Genomic DNA, 19,803 nt, shown 5'->3' on the forward strand with positions numbered 1-19,803 from the left:
AAGATGAAGTGTAGGGTCTGTAAAGGCCACCGGACGGGGATGACAATGAGGTAGTCAGGAGGCCCCACAGCTCAGAGCAAAACACTTTCAGGACACACCAACAACCACAGACAGTTTTCATAAAAGAAAGCACTTTATTTTCCTTTTAAACAATGTGGTCACATTATTTTGCACAAAAGGCAGGAGTTTGTAAAATTCCAGTTTTAAAGGCTAAGATGTAGACAAAGGGACAAAAAGAGTAGAGCCCAGCCCTCAGCCTCAGCTTGGCTTCGGGAATCCTACTTCATGTTGTAGGCCATCCATATCAAATACTGAATTTAATATTAAAGTCATTCCCAGGATTCACTTACTCTACCATCAGACACAGAAATCGGATCACGAAAAGGCCCCAAAGACATCACACGTCATCCAATCACCCAGACTCTGGCACAAGCTTGAGTTGGCTGCTCTGACATGGCATCTTGTCAGTGGCTCTGCCTGAAAGGCTTTCGTTTGTACCATTAGAGCAGACTAGCTCTGGGTTTGAAGCTTTGCCTTTTAAGTAGGGGTTTTTAAAGGTGAAACGCGACACCAGGACATCTCCACTACTTAGAAGTCTCAAGCCCAATGTGGCGAGAGCCATGTGCTCTGCTCACCATTCAGCCTGCTGTTCCTACAGTGGAATGCTCAGAGCCAGCTCACAGCAACAGGACTCAGTCTGGCCGCTGCTTCTGGACAGTTCCATGAATCTCAGCAAACACTCACAAGAACACACTGAGTTTCATTTGGTGTTCAGTTTAGTCAGCATGGCTTTCATTCCCACCACACGGCCTCTGCGTGTTTAACATGAAACAGTTCACCTGCAAAGTTACGCTGAGCAAACCAGGCTTCAAGCAGCACAACTCGAACCCGCTGCTTGTTTGAGAAGTGTCCTTTTCGAAAGGCAGGGTACCAAAATATGGCTAACGGGAAGTTCCGTCACAGAAATCTACTCGGCTAGTTTAAAGCAACGAGTGAGTGCGTGGAGCATTGCTTTTATTAGACGTCATGGTTAAAGCTGTGCTTCTACAAGTTTTCACTTCTGTCAATTGAGCTTAATAATAAAAGCTGATGTCCTACCCAAAAGAAGGAAGTCAGGCAGGCAGATATCAGTATTACATAGACTCTTACTGGAATTGTGTTTTCTGGCAGTGGGAAGTTCTTGAATACAAAGTTTTCTTTTGCTAAAAATATTAGAGTACCAAGGAGTATTGCGTAAGAGAGCAAGCTTACAGCAGTTGCCTTCCAGGCAGGCGGTACAGTGGACAACAAACAGTCAGTGCATTCATCAGAGGAAAATGCCACTGGGAGAGCAGAGATTTACAATATCCTAGCAACTATGTGGTTGAGGGAGCAGACAGCATTGTCCCCAAAACACATTTAAGGCTTCATTTTAGCAGTGTCAGAGTGGCTTGCCGACGAGGCAGTGAGGGTGACCTACACAGTACTTTGTAAGCTCCTAAAACACTTTTCTACCAAGGAAGGAATTCCTCCTTCCTTCCAGTCTTCATCCCTAGTGTTTGCCCTTGAGTTTTTCAGAAGCAAGCTCTGTCTTCTTTCCTGGGAATATACATGACAGTATGGCAGTAACATAAAGGATGGGAACAGGGAGGGATCTTTATGAAGCTTAGATGTAGGACAAGAGGACCTGCTTATCTGGAGTCACTTTGGTGGGGAGTTCTTGCTCCCATGGTCAAGGGACTGCTAGCTTATCCACGGATGCTTGGGACAACCCACTCACAAAGGGCTTGCCTTTTTGAAGACTCCAAGTGAAAAAAATCTACTGTCTGGAGAATGCCAGAATCCCACAAACATCTTAAGATCATAAAGCACAAAGGTCTGATTGTAGACTGTCTCTTAGAAACCAACTGCAAAAAGCTGCGTGCACAGTTCCCATTTCCCCTCTACGGAGCAACAAGGCCAAGGCAAATTTAAGGTCTCACAAATTATCTCTGATCTTTGGAATCCCAGAAACAGTACATGTGTAAAAAACAAACGAATGAGCGGACTGAGCCCTTTACAGGTTTGAGCTTCGTTCTGCAAACCGTCAAAGTTCTCCAGAAACGTCAGCTTTGGAGGCTAGAGAGATGGCTCAGCAGTTAGGAGCACGTGCTGCTCTTCCAGAGGACCAAGTTCAGTTCTCAGTGCCCAGGATAGCTGACTCATGGCTGCTTATAACTCCAGCTCCAGGGGAGGTTTTCTGGCCTCCCCTATACACACACACACACACACACACACACACACACACACACACACGCAAAATAAAATCTAAAAAGAAAAGTCCCAGCTTCTTAATTCCTGTGAGCCACAAAGCCAACAAGGAATCCCTGTCCATTTGAGGGAAACTGAGTGGCCTCATTCATGTGACCCTTGAGTGGCAAGCTCAAGAGGCAGCAGGCACATGGACTGACTATCCGATTTCTGTAAATTTTCTCAGCAGTTAGACATTCAAAGTTGGCTATGTACCTGGCATTCAAGAGACATGAAAACTACCAATTTCTGCCCACATACGCTGTCTTTGACATTACTACCATCTCTCTTACCTAAAACCCACAACGACAGAAAATAGTTGTATCCACGCCAACTCTCATTCTAAATGAATGTCTGAATCTAGACCAGGGACAGGCATTGCCGTAGAAACTGCAGTCAGCAAACATCCCCAAGCTCGCTCTGGCTTACCCAGTGGAATATGGAGTCTATTGTTTATTAAACAATAGCTATCTGGGGAGATCAATGACAAGCCTGAATGAAAATGTGGTACCTGTCTTCAGGAGAGCCCTGGTTAATGGCAAGTCTCAGGGTGGCACGCGGCGCTAAGGGCAGACTAACTCAAGAGGCGGGGCATTTCCTCAGTGTGTACAAGCAGGCACAGAACAGCAACCAACAAGAAACCCACAAAGTACTGTTTCTCCTCTATGAAGCAACAAGGCCAAGGCAAATTTAAGGTCTCACAGATTATCTTTGGGATCCCGAAACAGTACAAGTGTAAAAGACAAATGCTTTCAAGATGGAGTTTTCCTCCTGTTTCTATGGCAGAATGAGGGCCCAATCTGCAGACTTCTCCAAGTTTCAGTTCTGAGACACAAAGGAATCATCTTAGTCCTGGGGAAGAGCTGGAAAGCAATGCTCTGTTCCATACTGGGGAGTGCATGTGCCATGCTCTTCTCTCCTAGTGAGATGCGTGTTCCTAGGGAGGATTAGTGAGTAGCCGTGTGGACGTGGGAAGGTGTCAGTCACCCCGGAGAGAGTTCATGGTAGGCTGATGTTCCCATTCAGTGCCGTAAACCTACAGCACTGGAAATACATGAACAATAATAAAAAATCAAGCCCTTGATAGTAACCAGCCTCCACAGCCACAGAAGAGGGGCAGTGTTCTCAGGACAGTCTCCTCACCTTCCAGCCACCACTACCAGTGTGCTAGCGCCTCATCCAGGTAAAACATGGAAGGAGGGAAAAACTTGTTAGAATTATAATAACTATAAGATGATATATTAACAAATAAATAAATTTCTTCCCATTCCACACTGCGCACATAATCTTCATCAGCTGTCCTTCTCAAGACAAGATGACCTCTTGACCTCTCGTCATTGCTAACCTGTGAGAACAAAGTCTAACACGGAGAATTTCCGCCACTGTACAAACTGACCGTCTTAATAGTATCGGTGTCAATGTTCTGACCGACAGGCGGTCTGCTTCGGTCCCCGGGATTTCCTGATGCCGGATTCCTTTGAGTGCTTGACTGGGCTGGAGTGTTTCCACATCCCTCCTCAGGTGGCCATCATGGCTGCTCCATGAGGTAGCCAGGCAGCAGAAGCCCCCATACAGATGAACCTGAGACTCGGGAAAAGTGACTCTACCGAGGGGTCATATGGCTATTAAGAATTGAAAGGAGGGCGAGAAATGCCCCGAGTTCTAACTAACATCCTTACTTACATGAATGGTTTGAGTGAGCCACAGCCTCTGTGCAGCATCTGGTGCCTGAGTCAGCAAGGTGACAGGAAGGAATGGCTCTGTCTCGCGGCTTCAGGACTAAACTCCCGTAAGTTATAAAGGCAGAAGAAAATGGCCCTTTCTCCAGTCCTCTCTCCAAACCTGAGTATAGCCCTCCAGTCCCTCTGAGAAGTGGGCGGTGGAAATGAATCCTGCATGGACACTGACGTGTGAAATGGAAAGGACAGGAATGTCCCGCAGAGCTGCGCGGAAGGCACTTCAGACGATGTCTTCGGCGGGGGTGTGGACTGTGTGTGTGCCCAGGGTGGAGAACTGGAGCCAGTTGCGCAGGAAGCCCCTGTTGTACTGGCCTGTGTCCACGATGAGCCCGCAGAGGAGCCGGCGCCCTGTCTTCTGGCGAAGGGCCTGCTGCACTTCCCTCTCCGTTACATTGTAGCTGATGTTTATCAGCTGGATGAGGAAGATGTAGGCCATGCCGGCTGTGATGATCACAGAGTACCACACACAGGTGAAGGACAGGGCTGAGCTGTGGAGAAAGGGGTCTTTCTGAACATTTTGTACTTGTCAGTAGGGACTCAAGCGCCTCTCCAGTCCCCACCCCCCACCCTACCAAAGGATATCATAGTATCCTCAGAATGCCAAAACCCCATGGAACCTTTTCAATTCTCCTTTGGATTGTTAGTACATGTTTTTCTAGCTACATTCTAGTTACATTTAGCAAAGGATGTCTTCTTATACTTTGCAGACAACAAGGTATTCAGCACCTGTTTGCTGAATGAATGAGCAATTCCTAATTGTAACTGTTATAACTAACTCAGGAGGAAACAGGTTCCAGGAGTCATTGTTGGTGTCCTCTAAGAAGCTGTAGATGGCAACCTAAGGACAGGGCTACTGTTATGTCTGCAATCTAGTGCTGACTGAGCACAGAGAGGATAACTCTCAAGTCAACAGCCTTTTAAGAGCCAGGCTGGAGCAATGGCTCACAGTCCTGGGGTCAGTTCCTAGTACCCTAGAAAGTTAGCACACAACCCCCTGCAAATCCATTCCTAAGGATCAGATGCCCATCAGATGCCCCCTTCCAGCTGTGTGAAGTCATACATTCACATACATTTACATTAAGTAACAATTTTCAAAAATAAACAATATCTCTAAGAACCTAACATTCCAAACAAAATCAAACATGGCAAGATCATCTTCCGGGCTCCCTCAGGAGCTACAGGGAGGGGCATACACACTTGAAGAATTAGCTGGAAAAAGATACACACAGACTCTTCAACTGTAAAACTACACAGGAGTTCACAGATGATAACCCAAAACTTCTCCATAAAGCTGAAGCGACAGGAACCACTACAAGAATGAGGTAAGACATAATGGTGGCACTGGGCACCTATTCACTTGAGTCAACCCACCAAGGACACAGGCATTCTGCATTACAACTTTATCACCCTCATGATGGCCAAGGAATTCACAGTGACTTTCCATAGGGCTAGAGAAGAAAGTTACCACAAGAAGAGAGGGCTAACTGTCACCCCCAAATATCTATAATGTCCAAATCTAGACTACTAAGAACCAACACCACGCAGGGGTGTCTGGTAGCAAAAACAGAACTGGCTCTGAGAGCTAAGAGTGAGAGGAAAGAAGAGACCAGACCCCCAGAGCCCTCACGCTGAGTGAAGAACTTAGAGAATGGACAGGAAGCACCTGGCAGTGGAGGGGCCCTTGATGTGTGGCATGGAAGTTGGTAAGGGCACTCCTGCTCTGTAAGGGTGAGAGTGCTAAGGGGGCCCCTGGTGTGTGTGTGGGGGGGGGATGAGCACCCTTGGCATGTGGAGGTAGAAGTAGCAAAAGCGCTCCTGGTCTGTTGGGGTGGGAGTGGCATGAACACCTCAGTGTGTGGGGGTGGATCAACACAGAAGAGCCCCACTTACAACACTGCATGGAAATCTGAAGTTTATAAATGGGTTCCCACCTAATGATGCCTAAGAAATCTTGACCTAGATAACACAGTAATCATGAGTGGTGAATTTAAAAAAAAAATTAGAACAAACCATGAGAGGTTAGAGAGAAAAGAAAGGCTACACAGATAGGAATGTCTCTCAAAAGGAGCACACTGCAACCTCAGGCACAAAGAAACTTCCCAGCTGTGGAGTCCCTGACAGAGCCAAGCCTTGTTTGTTTGTTGAGGCAGGGTCCCTCTATGGAGTCCTTGCTGGCTTAGAACTTGTTTTGTAGAACAGGCTGCCCTCAAACTCAGAGAGATCCTGCCTCTGCACATTAAGCACTAGGATTAAAGGTGCGTGCCATCGATGATGCGTCTGACATTACCCTGGAAGCTCACTCATAACCACTGCAGTATTTTGCTGGCAATTTTACGGCTGCCCACCATCCCCAAAGCCCATCCTATGCTTTGACTGAGAACCGCTGACTTAGCTTAGGAGCAGGTAACTCTCACTTCTGGCAACATTTATTACTTTGTCGCTGGCCCTCCTGACAGAGGGTTGCACAACCTACCTGTAATTAGCGTAAACTCCAGGACAGTAGAAGAGGGCTGTGAAGAGGCTTCTATCCCTACAAATGGTGTTCAAGGTCAGCGATATTCCGTAAACCGAAGTGAGCAAGAAGATGGAAAGGGCAAGTATAAATGCTTGATGGTTTGATTCTCCGACGCAGCTATTTATCCTCAAAACAGCAGGGGGGGGGGACACAAATACATTTGTTTGAGAATGTCTCCTGTAACTCACGTGATATACAAGAAAGCCTTGAAATACCGACAGTAAGAACTGCAGTTATAAAACAGCAAATCATTATCGTTTCCGTCTTAAGGGGGAAAAAAAAAAACAACCTGTCTACTGCGTGACAAAATCTCACATTCTCTATGGAAAGATAGAACCATTACCACTTAGTTTAAAGCTGAAACTAATAACACAGCAGACCCAGCTAGCAAATCTATCCATATAGATACAGAGCTTGCACACATGCAGTGTATACATCTATGTGGGGGTTTTATGGAGTGCTTAGTGACGGAGCCCGGCTTATCGTTTGACAAACACTATCGTTGGGCTACACCCCCAGCCCGTCCCTATATCTTAGTGAGGTCTATTACCTAGCCGTGAGGAAAGTTTACTTAGCAGTTATGAAAACTTGAAAAGTCCAGTCAGAAATACCCGCACAAAATAGCAAACTATGCTTAGTACATATAAGAGCAACAGAAGGCTCGGAAGCAGTTACAGCTATGGCTCAGCGTGGCAAACAAGGTATTAGGAAGCAGGTCAGGTAAAAGATGGTCCTGTGTCAGGGCCTCTGTGAGGGAAGGGTGCGCAGGCCGGCCAAGCATCACAGAATGCTCAATGGCCAGAGGTTTCCCATGGGACAGGCTGTCGGACTCTGCAAGTAAGCATTTGGAAATGGGCCACCACATTCACGTCTGTACGTACATAATAGGAGTAAATGATAAAGGCAAAAAAGTGCCCATCTAAAAAATGAAAACACCCTTTACAGGGAAAGACAAGTCCCAGAAAAGGCTGCTCCTGTCAGGGCCACTTCAAGACCTCCAGCACCTCCTACAGTCTCCCTCCCTCCTGTTCTCTTCAGGCCTAATGTAGTTCAGTAGCCCGCACTGCCCAGAGAGCAAGGCAACTGCAGCCTTGCCATTCCCAGCCTTCTCAGCTGAGTGCTAAGACTCCCTTCACTCAGTCACTCACTGAGTTTTAGAGCTGCACCTTATATGGTATGGGCCTGATGTGCCTTCCTTGTCACAGGCCAGCTGGAAGGTACAAAACAAAGCCTATCTCCTGGCAGGTAACAATACAGAGATAGCTGATAGGACCACAACTGCACAAGGGTGAGTGGAATCCCTGCTTGCATAAAATGATGAAGGATATACAGCCAGCGAACAGTCACCTGAAGACAGGGACCGCCTCCCAGAATTCTCTGTTCAAGAGAAACAGAGGAAAAGACCTATACCAATTATGCTATAGTGTTGTGTGTGTGTGTGTGTGTGTGTGTGTGTACACTTGCGTGTGGAAACAGAGTTTGATGCTGGTATCTTAATCATTTTCTACAGTATGTTTTATTAGTCAGGGTCTCTTACTGAACTTGCCAACTTGCTAATTCAGTTAGATGCAATGGCCAGCAAGCTCCTGTCTCTGCCTTCACAGTGCTGGGATAACAAGCACGTGCCACTGAGCATGGCCTTCCTGTGAGGGTGTAGAGGAGAGAACTCAGGACCTCTTGCTTGCAGAGCAAGCATTTTACCAACAGAGCCATCTCTACAGTTCCTGACTAAATACATTTTTTAAAACCAATTAAAGGGAAATTGGAAGGGAAAAAGAAAAAGAAAGGAAGGAAAAAAAAAAAAAACCCTCCCGAAGTTTTTCTACTAATCTTCAGGAAATGACTGAAGGCACTAAATCTGAGAGACTCACAAACCCGATGACTAAGCGGGAACGTCCTCACAGCCTACAAATATCTACAAGGTGTAAAACTGGGGAAGAGACATTTTAGGACACCATAAAAGAAGATCGAAATGGCTAGGATGTGGATTTAGTTAGTTTCTGGGAATCCAGATTTTTCCAACATACCAGACACAATGATGGTCCATTCTCCGTACACAGATACCGCATATCCGGCAATGCCATGCCCGGGCGGGTCGTACTAGCTGGCACTTGGCACACCAGTCTTCCTTCACTTTGGCAGGGCTGTCAAGCCCCACCCTGGAGGAACCCCTAACATCGTCCTTCAGTGTGCGGTTGTTGAGGCTCCCCGAGGCGTCTGTGCCGGGGAACCCTTTGGTCTTCTCCTGCCCTTTTTTGACCGGGCATTCAATTTGGCTGTTGCTTGGGGATTTGTCATTGCTGAGGTAGCCTGGATTCTTCTTGGCTCGGTACAAGGCTAAGAGTATCAGAAGTAACCCGCAGGTTAGGAGGGCCAGCTGAGTGGGCCCCACGCGCCCTTGGGGGACCACTTCCCGCAGGAACACATAGTACATGTAGCCCAGTGAGAACAGCCCGAGGCTCAGGAAAAACAGCGTCTGTTCTTTCCTTCTGTGAGTGAGGTAGTAATACCAGAGTGCCAGCATGGGAAGGGAGGTCAGAACCACCACCCCCAGCAGGAAGTGCCAGGAAGCCACGTGAAGGAAAACCGGCAAAAGCACAAGTGGAGGGACGATGCTAATATTAACCTTTTTGGCTCCTCTGAGCCAAGGAATTCGGAGGCGGTCAGAAATTGTATCCGTGATTCTTTCGCAAGTCTCCGGCCGAAGTGATTGACAGGTAAGCCATCTATTCAGAGAGAACAGAGTGTGCTTCATGTGGATCTGGTGAATGAAAACCTACAGGGCCCCAAATGTCAAACAGCAGCAGAAATGGTAAGACAGCAAAAGCCAGCGTTTTATTCTCACAGTACTAAACACAAGCTTTTCAGATTCATGTATCATTTTTTAAAATAGGAAGACAATGCTTATAAATGTTAACTATCAGCCATCTTTCCTAAATACACGGCTACATACACATATTCTGGACAAATGTCTAGACCTGAGTGGTGTACACTCAAATGAATCTTTAAAATAAAATCTTGACAGTGAGAATTCAAAAGGCATTAGGTAAGCGGTAATGGTCTTCCAGGGAGGTCTTAAGCTCAGGGGACAGACATCAAAGGTGCTTAGTGGGAGGGTGTGGGCTGTACTTAACCTTGATGGTCACTTAGCAATGGAAGGGAGTGCTTCACTGAAGAGAGGTAGGTGCATTCAAAGCCTGTCCTGTGCCCTGGGAGTGAACCAGGCTGTCCTAGACAGGAGTCTGCCTGAGCAAAAATGAAGTGCAAACTAAAATAAGTCTGATGACTACACAGGATGGGGTCTGCTGACTTTGCAGGGACGCATGCTGCTATTGAGTGTTCCAATTTTAAAACAGAATTCTCAACACCTAAGTACTAAGAGGTGAAGCTGTGGGGTGTGGTAGCACACACCTTCATTCACAGTTGCATGAGGGCCTGGGGCAGGAGGATATCTGAGCCCAGTAATTCAAGGCCAGAGCAAACAATATGGAGAGACTTCCGGAGGGTGGTCTTGTAAGAGGTGATTTGGTCACAAATCACAGGAGAATCTTCATGAATGGGATTAGGGCCTATATAAGAGAGGCCCCAGGAGCCTATAAACTCTTCCACCACATGAAGATATAGCAGAGAACGCCATTTATGAAGCAGGTAGTTGAACTGTGTTCAGGTCCTAGTGTTCTTTAGGAGGTAGGACTGAGGCGCAATAGAACAGAGGATTAACTAAAGTGTTGGGGGGCTGCACAGTTTCTCCTGGACGCAGGCTCCAGTGGGAGTAAAGGAAGGAGGGGCTAGGGAAAAGGTCTGGTGGGCAGATGCTTGCTGTTCAAACATGAGGCCGAGAGTCTAGATTTCCAGCATCCGTGTAAAACGGTAGGCACAGTGCTAATAAGCATTTGTGACCCCAGCACTAGGGAGAGAGCAGTGGCTCCCCAGAGCTCACTGGCTACCCAACCTGCCCAGTTTGCTAGCTCCAGAAACCCTCACTCAAAAATTAGGGTGGGGATCTATTTCACAAGACATCTGACAATCTCTGGCCTATATACAACTACATATACAAACAATAACATAATAACAGTAAAAACAACAACAGTAACAACAACTACTACTTTAGGGCCTAGGTTGATGGCTCAGTTGGCAAAGCACTTGCCATGACAGCAAGAGGGACAAATTCAGATCCTCTGTACTCGTGTGAAAATTTGGACATGGAGCTGGCAAGGTGACTCGGTGGATAAAGGTGCTTGTGACCATGGCTGACGACCTGTGTTCAGTCTTCACGGGCCACCGACTGGCAGGTTGTCCTCTGACCTACACATCAAAGCCACGGAACACACATGCATACTCAGGCACATGCGTTATAAAATAAAAAGGCGTGGGGATATGCACTTAGAGTCTAGTGCTGTGGGGAGTGAGGGGAATAGACAGGGGGATTCCAGGAACTTGCTGGTCAGCTACTCTGGCCAAAATAAAGGAGCTCTAGGCTCACTGAAAGGCTCTGTCTCAAAAAATAAGGCAGAGAAACGATTCAGAAAGTCACTTGACATCAAACACTTTCACCAGGAGCACATATGTGTGTGTGCACAGAAACACACACAATACATATAACACACATACACTGACTTTAAAGAAAAAAAATGTATAACCAAAGGGGAAACATAACTTGAAGACTTGGAAAGTTCTTGGCCTCTGAACCTGTCTTTACAGTAACTGCAAGCCTGTGTGGAGGAGAGCATCTGAGATCAGTATGGATGGGCCCTGGGGTATGCACCAAGACCACAGGAGGATGACCCTTTAAAGCTCTGGGTGTGACTGTGCTCCAGGCAGAAGCCTCCAATGCCAGGTACACAATGGCAGCATGGTTTCACAGAAAATGGCTCAGAACGCCCATGAAACTTCAGGACCCACTCCCTAGTACCACATCAAATCTCTGTTCCCCACATTCCTCGTCCCACAGATACTCCCAGGTGCAATGTAAACTACTGAGGCCTCTACTCCCAAGGGCATCAGCGGTAAATGTGGGTGGCATCATTTGCTCCCAGTTCTACAGCCCCAAAAAATACAAGAGCTGTGGAGGCATTACTCTATCCACGTGGATGTCAAACAATGTCCCAAAGAATGTCAAGGCTGAGGCCAAGAAGTACCACAGAGCCCTCATGAGGGCATTGCCTTGTGTACCAGTGGGTATGGGACCACTGCAGAGAGCCTCACCAGGCAATGCCTAGGAAAGCTGTAGGGGAAGAACTGACCAGGACCCAGGATGGTGGAGCCAGCCACCCACAAGCTCTGTGCAACCACAAGACTCCAATGCATGAGAGCTACAGTAGGAGCAAAGCCATACTTCTAGCTCAGCACTGTGTCTGGAAGGTAGGATATTTGCATCACACATGTCATTTGTCCTGTGGGTATGGGATGTGCCATTCCTTTTCTCATTTCTCTTTCCCACCCTGGGAATGTCTTTCAAAGAATGTCCCACTATTGTGTTTTGAAAGTTCACAGTCTGTTATTTCTTCTTTACTTTTTATTAGTTTATGTGTACAGTGTTTTGCCTACATGTATATACCATGTATCACATGTGTGCCTCGTACCCACTGAGGTCAGAGGACCATGTTGGCTCCCTTGGGACTGGAATTACAGGCAGTTGTAGATTCACGTGGGTGTTGGGAATTGAACCCTGGTCCTCTGCAAGAGCAAGAAGCACTCCTAACCTCTCTACTGCCAACAGCCTGTTAGTCACAGGCCCACAGCTTCATGCAGAGGCCTTCATGAGTTTCACCCATTTCTGATTTACTCGATGCCACCCAGACCACTCTGGAAACTTAAGATGTCTGTGCTGACATTTGAATGATTAAATATTGGAGGTTGTTAGGAGGTACGGGGTATGTTTTTCATGTGAAGACATTCTTTGGAGGGGGCAGAGGTAGACTGCAAATGATCCAATATTAGTGGCTAAAATTCATGTAGTTCAAACCTAACTCTCGGTGCAATCTTATTCAGAGGTGGGGCTCTTGGGAAGTGTGAGGTCAACAGAACACACTGTGGATGAGATTAACATCCACACAAAAGAAGACCAAGAAAGGCAGGGTTTTCATCCATTCTGCTGGGTGGGGATACACTGAGCAGATACCACCCATGAGGAAGAGGGGCCACACTAGATACTAAATCTGCCAGCACTTGGACTTTGGGTTTCTCCACCTTTAGAACCGTAGACAGTCCACTTCCATCACTTGTAATGTACCCACTCTGAAGTATTTTGTTGCAGCAGCCTAAGTGGACTAAGACAGGCGAGAAAGAAAAGGTAGTTTAGGTAAAAATAACTGTAGGCTTTTTTTTTAAAGGCACGACACACCTTAAAGTGAATGGGAGATATCACCTGGAGTCAGAGAGTAGTAGGAGTGGTGGGAACAGGGCAGCCTGTCTCCAGGAAAAAAGATAGGGCAGAGGAGAGAACTCAGGACAGCTCAGGCCCCAAGGGCTAGGAGAGAGGAAGAGTTAGCAAAGTTAGTGGCAAAGCCATGGTCCTTCCTGAATGATGGCCATTATGGAACTGGCATACACTCTCCATTCCTTAGTGCAAAGTGCTCTATTTTCCTCAGGATGGATTTTAGACTAAGTCTCAAGAAGCTATATTTAAGGCTACCTATTTAAAAAGAAATACTATAGAAAGAGACAAGGAACAAAGAGGTAATGGGCTTTACCAGTCAAGAGTGACAGAAGACTGCAGTGGTCCCCATGCAAAGCTGTTCTTGGCCTGATTAACAATCTACAGTCACCATGACTGTGTAGCCAGAAGGGACAATTTCTGGGAAAAGCTTGTCTCCAACATCCCTCTTCCTATCACTTTATGCCTTCCATAAGCAGATGTTTAAAATATATATATTTAGAAAAATGGCTAAAAGCAGTTTATTGCTGCTTGATACAAACTGGTTTTAACAGAGGTTAAAAACTCTCTTTTTAGATAGCAATCTCCATCGCTGAGATTGTGGTAAAAGTAAAGGCCAAAGATAAGACAATATTCCAACCAGGACTGTGTTGCTACACACAGAAAAACAGTCACTCCCCACAAGGTGTACATGGCCTCTCTCTCTGGAAATACAGGGTGAACTGAGAACAGAGAAGCTATCTTTTACCCTTCAAGTTCATGTGACCACGTGAGAACAACCCCATGCATGGGTCCTACTAAGATCACTGAAAATACAGAACTTTCTGGAGTGTCCATTTAAACTTGCAGTGTGTGTGCTGGATTGCGTTCTTATATACATCTAATCTACCCTACTATCCTCCATGATCCTTTAAAATGAAAACTGTTAAAATCCTCACACCTGACAGCAAAAAACCAATCCTCTATTTTAGATCCTTTGGAATAGCAAGAACAAACCTCAGCATTCTGGACGGCAAACCTGAAGGAATATATATACATATGTAGGTCTCAACAGAACCAGTGGGGTCAGCATCTGGAAACTGTAAGCTTACCTGTCACAGCCTTCATCGAGGTCTTGACAATCACACAAACAGGCAGCCACGTGGTTCTTTTCCCCATTTCGATCTATGTATTCGCAACAGCACAGGGGCTCCAATTCAGGTTCTTCGGTTTTCTTTTTTTTGACTGGCTTCATATTGCCCTTTAGTGTACGGATTTGTACCTGTCACCATGAGGCATAAGAAGCTCACAGAAGGTAAAGGTGGCAAGAACTCAACTCACATCCTGTAAACACATCCTTGCTTCTCATTAACGCCAACGCCTGAGCAATAAAAAAATGAAAAGGGGGGAAGGGTCCTGCTTTCATCAGGCTTTTCGGGCTCCGCGTGGCCTGACAGGAGGGTTCCTTGACTTCTGGGGCTCTGAGCACCTTCCCCTCCCCTTCCCAGCTAGGCTAGCAACATCTGGGCACCAGCCGTTCCCATGGCGACAGCCGACCACGCGGCCCGGGACAGCAGAGCTAGGGCGGCCCAGTTCACCTGAGGGTGCCGGCTCAAAGGGCCGGGCTGTCCCCACCCCAAGGCTGCGCGCCGTGGAAACTCACCCTCGCAGGTGCAGGCAGCGACGCCCTGGCGCTGCAACCACCCACCGGCCCGGGGATGCCAGGAGCCCCAGCAGCCCCGAGGTCGCCCGTCCAGCCCACTCCGAACCCGCCGCTCCGAGGGCGTGGGCGGGCCTGGAGAATGACCTTGGCGGGGAAGTTACCTGCCCTCCCGACAGAGGCGGGGACCGGGAGGAGGACCGACTCCCCTGGGCGCGGCTGAGCCTGCGACCCCGCACGGCAGGCTCGGGAGTGCCGGGCGGAGTCGCCCACCTGTGAGCACCGCCGGTGCGCGCGCCTGCCGAGCGAGCCAGTCGCCCCCGGTCGCCGCTCCGCAGGTCGGCGCGCGCTTCCGGGTGCCCCGCCCCCGGCGCCGGGATCCCGCCGCCCGCACGTGCGCCGCCTGCCCACGAGGCCCCTCCCCCGCCGCGCTCCGGCCGGGCCACCTCGCACCTGCGCCGGGGCCCTCGCGGTGCCGCCGGGGTGCGGGATCGGACCCCGGCGCTCGCGCGCCGCCAGAGTTCCGCCGGTCGCCTGCGGTCCTCCAGCGCCGGCAACAGGCGTTGGGGTTCGATCCGCACCTTGGCCGCCTTCAGAGGTGCCACCCCACGAGTCGCCCGCCTTCCCTTGAGGCCCGCTGTGGACCCCAAGCCCGGCTTATCCAACTTGTTCTCGCTCGCGAGTCCTGGAGGATGGAGCTGCTTTCCAGCCAGGCCTCGGTGGTACTTTTGATTCAGTAGTCTGCACATTTGCAATGAAATTGCCCAAGAGAGTCCCCTCTGGGTTTGTATTGCAGCACAAATCTGTAAGAACTATGGGCCTACGTACAGGTTTTCCCTACCCCAGGCTTTCTAGGTTTTGGTTTGGTTTTAAGCAGAAACAGAAGAAAAAACGACAACTTAAACATTTCCGGTTTTATTGAAGTCAATCCATACATAACAGATTAAGATCTCATTAATTCTACGTACATATTTAGTGTTTTATCTACAAAGTGACGTTGGTAATCTTTGAGGTATATGGTGAAGTGCTTTAAGAGAAACCACAAAAGCATTCACTTTGACAGTTAACATTTTTCTAAATTTAACAATCTGAAGTTTCTAATCCAGTCACTCAAACTCACAGCCAGAGACTTCCTATGTTCTTATCACAAACAAAACAGAACAGAACAGAACAGAACAAAACAAAGCAGAACAGAACAGAACAGAACAGAAGGTATTACTCCGAAGCCCCCTGCCCCAGGGAGATTAGTTAGGATTCATGAAGAGAAACCCTTCCCTTTAGCCAGTATTTTTATTCCCTACAGGCGTCTCAAAAACATTGTTAGCAATGACATTTGGCTTTGGTGACACTGAGGGAAAGGAAACATTGACTAAAGGCAATGGATATTCAATAAAAATAAATATATGTGCGTGTTCTAGAAAGACAGCTAGAGAACAAAACAATAAATACGTCCTGAACATTTCCTAAATCCCGGGGGACGCAGCTAATTTCAAGTCAAGTCGCCAAGTCCTTATTTTCACAAACCACTGGTGCTGACACAAGTGCCTGAGTGGTTTTCCCGAGAGCCCAAGCTTGCGCCTCTCAACTCCGGTCAGCTTGCATGCCCCCCAGTCTTTATTGCTGAGTGCAAGTTTGTGTCCAGCTTATAATTTGCCAGCAAGACAAGTTAGCTGCTACTGAAAAGTGATTAATTATTTTCTACCTGATGGGCCACCTCTATCATGGGTGTTGCTAAGCTGAATCTAAGCATTACTCATGGACTCAATTTGATCTGTCATGGAATGCCCAGATTTTATAATAATCTTACGACTTCTAAAACTGAAAGTAGTTCATTATGAGCATTGATGTCCTATATACTTCCTTCTCCTAAATTACTGTTCAGTCTTTTTGATATATAAAGGATAATCTCACCTTTGGTACTTATACGTACATACATATATGCACACACATATGTATATATATGTACATGTATATATGTGTGTATATATATACATATATATCCCTTCATTCAGATACAACATGGCCAATGACTCTTTCGGACATACAAAAGGTCTGACCATTGGCCTTGAGGCCAAGTCAAGGAAGGCACTGTAAAATTTAAAGATACAAGCCTGGAATGTATGCACTTGGAAAACGATCCTTTAAGGTGATAAATGATTGAGGGGTTTCTTCTTACCTTTTTAGGCTCTTAAACTCAGTTACAAACGCAGCCCCCCACCCCCACCCTGGGCACACAGGGACTCTGTGCTAACATAAATTTAAAGGATCAAGTAGCAAGCCTCACTATAGAAGAATAGCCATCCTACCCACAGTGCCTTCCTTCCCCTTTTGTGTCACAGAATTTCAATTCCAAAATATATTTCATGGTTCACTGGAGAAATTCACAGCTTAAAAGTATCTATAAGAAGTGAAAAGATAGAGTCTTAAGGCTATTGGAGAGTAGTCATTGAGTAAATGTTATTTAAATACAGCTTTCCTGGTAGAAATCCTGGTAATAAAAATATCAGAAATGTCCTTATGACAGTGACAGTCTTCATCCTCCGATTCCTTCCAGATGTTGCCTTCTAGGTCCAGATGTCTCTTTGGTTTCCACATTTCAGCACTAGCTCTCCACAGCCACCCCAGACTTGTTCTTATTTAGTAAATCAAAGGTTTTTTGAAGCATAATGAGTGAGCTCTTCAGCTGCAAACAAAATGATCAAGAATCAGACTTCAATTTTTGCCAATTACTTTACTCCAAAAGATATATGAGTATATGTATAAACATATAATGTATGTATTTGATTCAAACATCTATGATAGATAGATAGATAGATAGATAGAAAGATAGATAGATATAGATATAGATATAGACATAGATATAGATATAGATATAGATATAGATATAGATATGCTCAAATAAATTAGATCATCAATCCCTGATTCTCCAGTATGTGCTATATGAATTCTAGAGAGTTCTTACCAGGTACTAAGGGCCATATAGCCTTCCATGCAATGTACTTCCCAGGAAGCCTCTCTCATTATCCAGAGGGAAAGACTTGTTTTCTTAGACCTTCCTCAAGTCTCAGTAGTGTTTCCATTCTTCTCTGAACACATCGAGCCCCACAACTGAGCCATGTCTTCCTAATCCCCTCAAGATTCTCTTCCCAGTTCTGAAACGTACCTGTACCTACTGACCCCACGCGATCTTCCCCAAACGCCCTGCCTCTGAGCTCCCAGAGCACTACCAATTTCACACTTCTATACTACTTAACCCTGCACTTTTAAAAACAAACTTGAAAGCCTGTAGGGTAACTGACTTCTCTCATAAAATTGAAGCAACTCCAGACCAAGAAATATACCTTATCCCTTACTGTGTTGGTTCATTTGTTCATTCAATAAACCTGGATTATCTGTTTCAGGTTGGGCACGGTGCTAAGCATGGACCTCACAAAGCTGAGCCAGATGTTCCCAAAGAGCAAAGAGGCTCAAGGATAGAAGAATTTATGGAGGTGGTTACAGAGGAAGAGAGAAGGTTTCTCTTCTCTATAAGGCATGGTCATCCACTGAGTGAGAGAATAGCGTGAACCAAAAGAGAACGATGAAGTGAGAGAAGAGTTACTAAGCAACCATAGACAAATCGTGTCTAAAGACTGCCCAGCTGAGAACCTGCCCATTCACACCCCTGAAGAACAAACCGGCCTACCTGTTCCAACATCACTATGGAATCTTGGAGTACTCCTTTTAGGCGGTGGGCCTGATCTTTGTTCTTTTGAATATTTTCTGTTCTTGAGAACCTGTCAGAGACTAAACTAGAAGACAAAAAAAAATTTTTAATCATGAAAGCAGCTGCTTATCTTTTATTTACAGAAATTATTGTGCCCCATGAATTGCAAATAAAACACAAAATCAAACCCACCACCATCCCGCTTCATCCCTGGTGGGGTAATGTGGGGGAACTAAGTGTGTATGACAAGATATAGCAGGTCAAAATCTCTAGAGTTAATCTGTAGTGTTTTCTACAACAAAGGAACAGGCGATGGAGACGGGCCAGGCTGGGGTTGGAGACTTACTTTAAAGATTTTTCTCCCTGGAGGTGAAGCTGGTAGAAGGACTGGGTAGCGTGTTCTATCTTTGACAGCTTCAGAAATAGTGTCACATTCAGCAGAACGAGCAGCAGCAAGCTGTGCAGAGTAAATGACAGTTGGTTAACCCGCACTGACCTGCCCTGCAGGCTGGGCAGCAGAGGTAGCCCAGCACACGACACCATAGAGTCTGTTGTGATTGGAGAGGATGGGGCAGCCTGGACTACAAAGCCAGACCCTCATCCCCAAGACTCCTTTCCATCACTAAAAACTAAAGAGAGTAAAATAATATATATGCGAAAGCTTTCAACTATATATGATCTACACCATTTTCTATAGTTCAATAAACTATCCCGATTTCATAATATGAAATAAGTACTTTCAAGTATTGTATAGATGCCAAAGAGAATGATGGGAAATGGCTAGGGAGATTAGAAAACTCCTTGAATAGCCTCAACTCGAAGATGGCCTCTGACCCCTCTCCGTTCTTCTCCGATCAATCCCAGCCAGTCCTGTGCAGCTGCCAGTTTAAAAACTGACCAGGTAAGCTTTCAAGGTCTATTTTTGAGTTACACTGGCTTAAGCAATTACACAACCATAATACTGCATTTTAAAAATGAAATGAAGATCAATATGCAGCTGATTTTAGTGACATCACAACGTTATCTTTTATTCCCAGTGGAAGCAAAAAAAAGTGCATAGATAGATAGATAGATAGATAGATAGATAGATAGATAGATAGATACTCTCTTTGAACAAAGAAAGTACCAGATAAATCCCAAGCATATATTAAGGATAAATATAAAATTTTTACACTCAAAGTAAATGTTTTATTTTTAATATCAGCCTTTCAAATGAATACAGACCTCATTACACATGTATACAAACTGATAAGTAGTATCATACGCCTTTATTTAGTTCTGTTAAAAGATTTACCTGCCTCAAATTAGACTTATTGGGTCTGAAGGCATAGCTCAGTGGTAGAATGATTACTTAGTATGCACAGGGCCCTGGGTTTGGTTCTAGGCAGCACAGAAAAAGAAAAAGTATATAGATAGTATGTGAAAAAACTAAAGGTAACAAGGAAATCAAATCTGTAAAATTATCATGGCACAGAAGTGATGTGTACATACACATGTATATTATATATATATATATATATATATATATCCTTTCCTACAAAATAAGATAACATTTGTCAT

At 45.9% G+C, this 19,803-nt stretch overlaps 2 protein-coding genes and 1 long non-coding RNA gene across 17 annotated transcripts in view; 1 reads left to right on the forward strand and 2 right to left on the reverse strand.

Moving 5' to 3' along the window:
- Positions 1–114: 114 nt before the first annotated feature.
- On the reverse strand, positions 115–14,902 carry Zdhhc23 (zinc finger, DHHC domain containing 23). 9 transcript variants are annotated; one of them, XM_006522311.3, is made up of 5 exons: positions 14,702–14,902; positions 13,990–14,159; positions 8,550–9,248; positions 6,481–6,648; positions 115–4,495 (listed from the first exon to the last, which is right to left on the reverse strand). In XM_006522311.3, exons 2-5 carry the CDS (start codon positions 14,130–14,132, stop codon positions 4,228–4,230), a joined length of 1,278 nt encoding a protein of 425 aa, XP_006522374.1. In that variant the 5' UTR covers positions 14,133–14,159; positions 14,702–14,902; the 3' UTR covers positions 115–4,227. The 9 variants fall into 9 exon arrangements, with proteins under 9 accessions (XP_006522374.1, XP_011244238.1, XP_030105026.1 ...); XM_011245936.2 differs by having other exon boundaries at positions 6,481–6,639; positions 14,541–14,902; XM_030249166.1 differs by having other exon boundaries at positions 6,481–6,537; positions 13,990–14,258; positions 14,541–14,883.
- Positions 14,903–14,954: 52 nt separating this feature from the next.
- Positions 14,955–18,434, forward strand: Gm46552. Its single transcript, XR_001781930.1, has 2 exons — positions 14,955–15,320; positions 17,939–18,434. It is a non-coding gene; the product is annotated as a predicted gene, 46552 (long non-coding RNA).
- The window catches only part of Gramd1c (GRAM domain containing 1C), an 85,031-nt gene continuing 80,659 nt past the window's right edge, over positions 15,432–19,803 (reverse strand). For all 7 annotated transcript variants that reach the window (XM_011245853.2, XM_006521894.3, XM_006521895.4 and 4 more), the window contains 3 exons: positions 18,590–18,700; positions 18,223–18,328; positions 15,432–17,220 (listed from right to left, as the gene is read on the reverse strand). In XM_011245853.2, coding sequence (XP_011244155.1) covers positions 17,140–17,220; positions 18,223–18,328; positions 18,590–18,700 — 298 coding nt within the window. In that variant the 3' untranslated portion in view covers positions 15,432–17,139. The remainder of the gene's footprint in view (positions 17,221–18,222; positions 18,329–18,589; positions 18,701–19,803) is intronic.

This window comes from Mus musculus, chromosome 16 (genome assembly GCF_000001635.26).
Source record: "Mus musculus strain C57BL/6J chromosome 16, GRCm38.p6 C57BL/6J".
NCBI lineage: Eukaryota > Metazoa > Chordata > Mammalia > Rodentia > Muridae > Mus > Mus musculus.

Excerpts from the sequence above, each read along its gene's own strand:
- Zdhhc23 (XM_006522311.3), bottom strand. The coding sequence starts at position 14,132 with ATGAAGCCAGTCAAAAAAAAGAAAACCGAAGAACCTGAATTGGAGCCC. Across the intron at positions 9,249-13,989 it reads CTCGATGAAGGCTGTGACAG|ATGGCTTACCTGTCAATCAC; the intron begins GTAAGCTTACAG and ends CTCTCTGAATAG. Across the intron at positions 4,496-6,480 it reads GGAGTTTACGCTAATTACAG|CTCAGCCCTGTCCTTCACCT; the intron begins GTAGGTTGTGCA and ends CTTTCTCCACAG.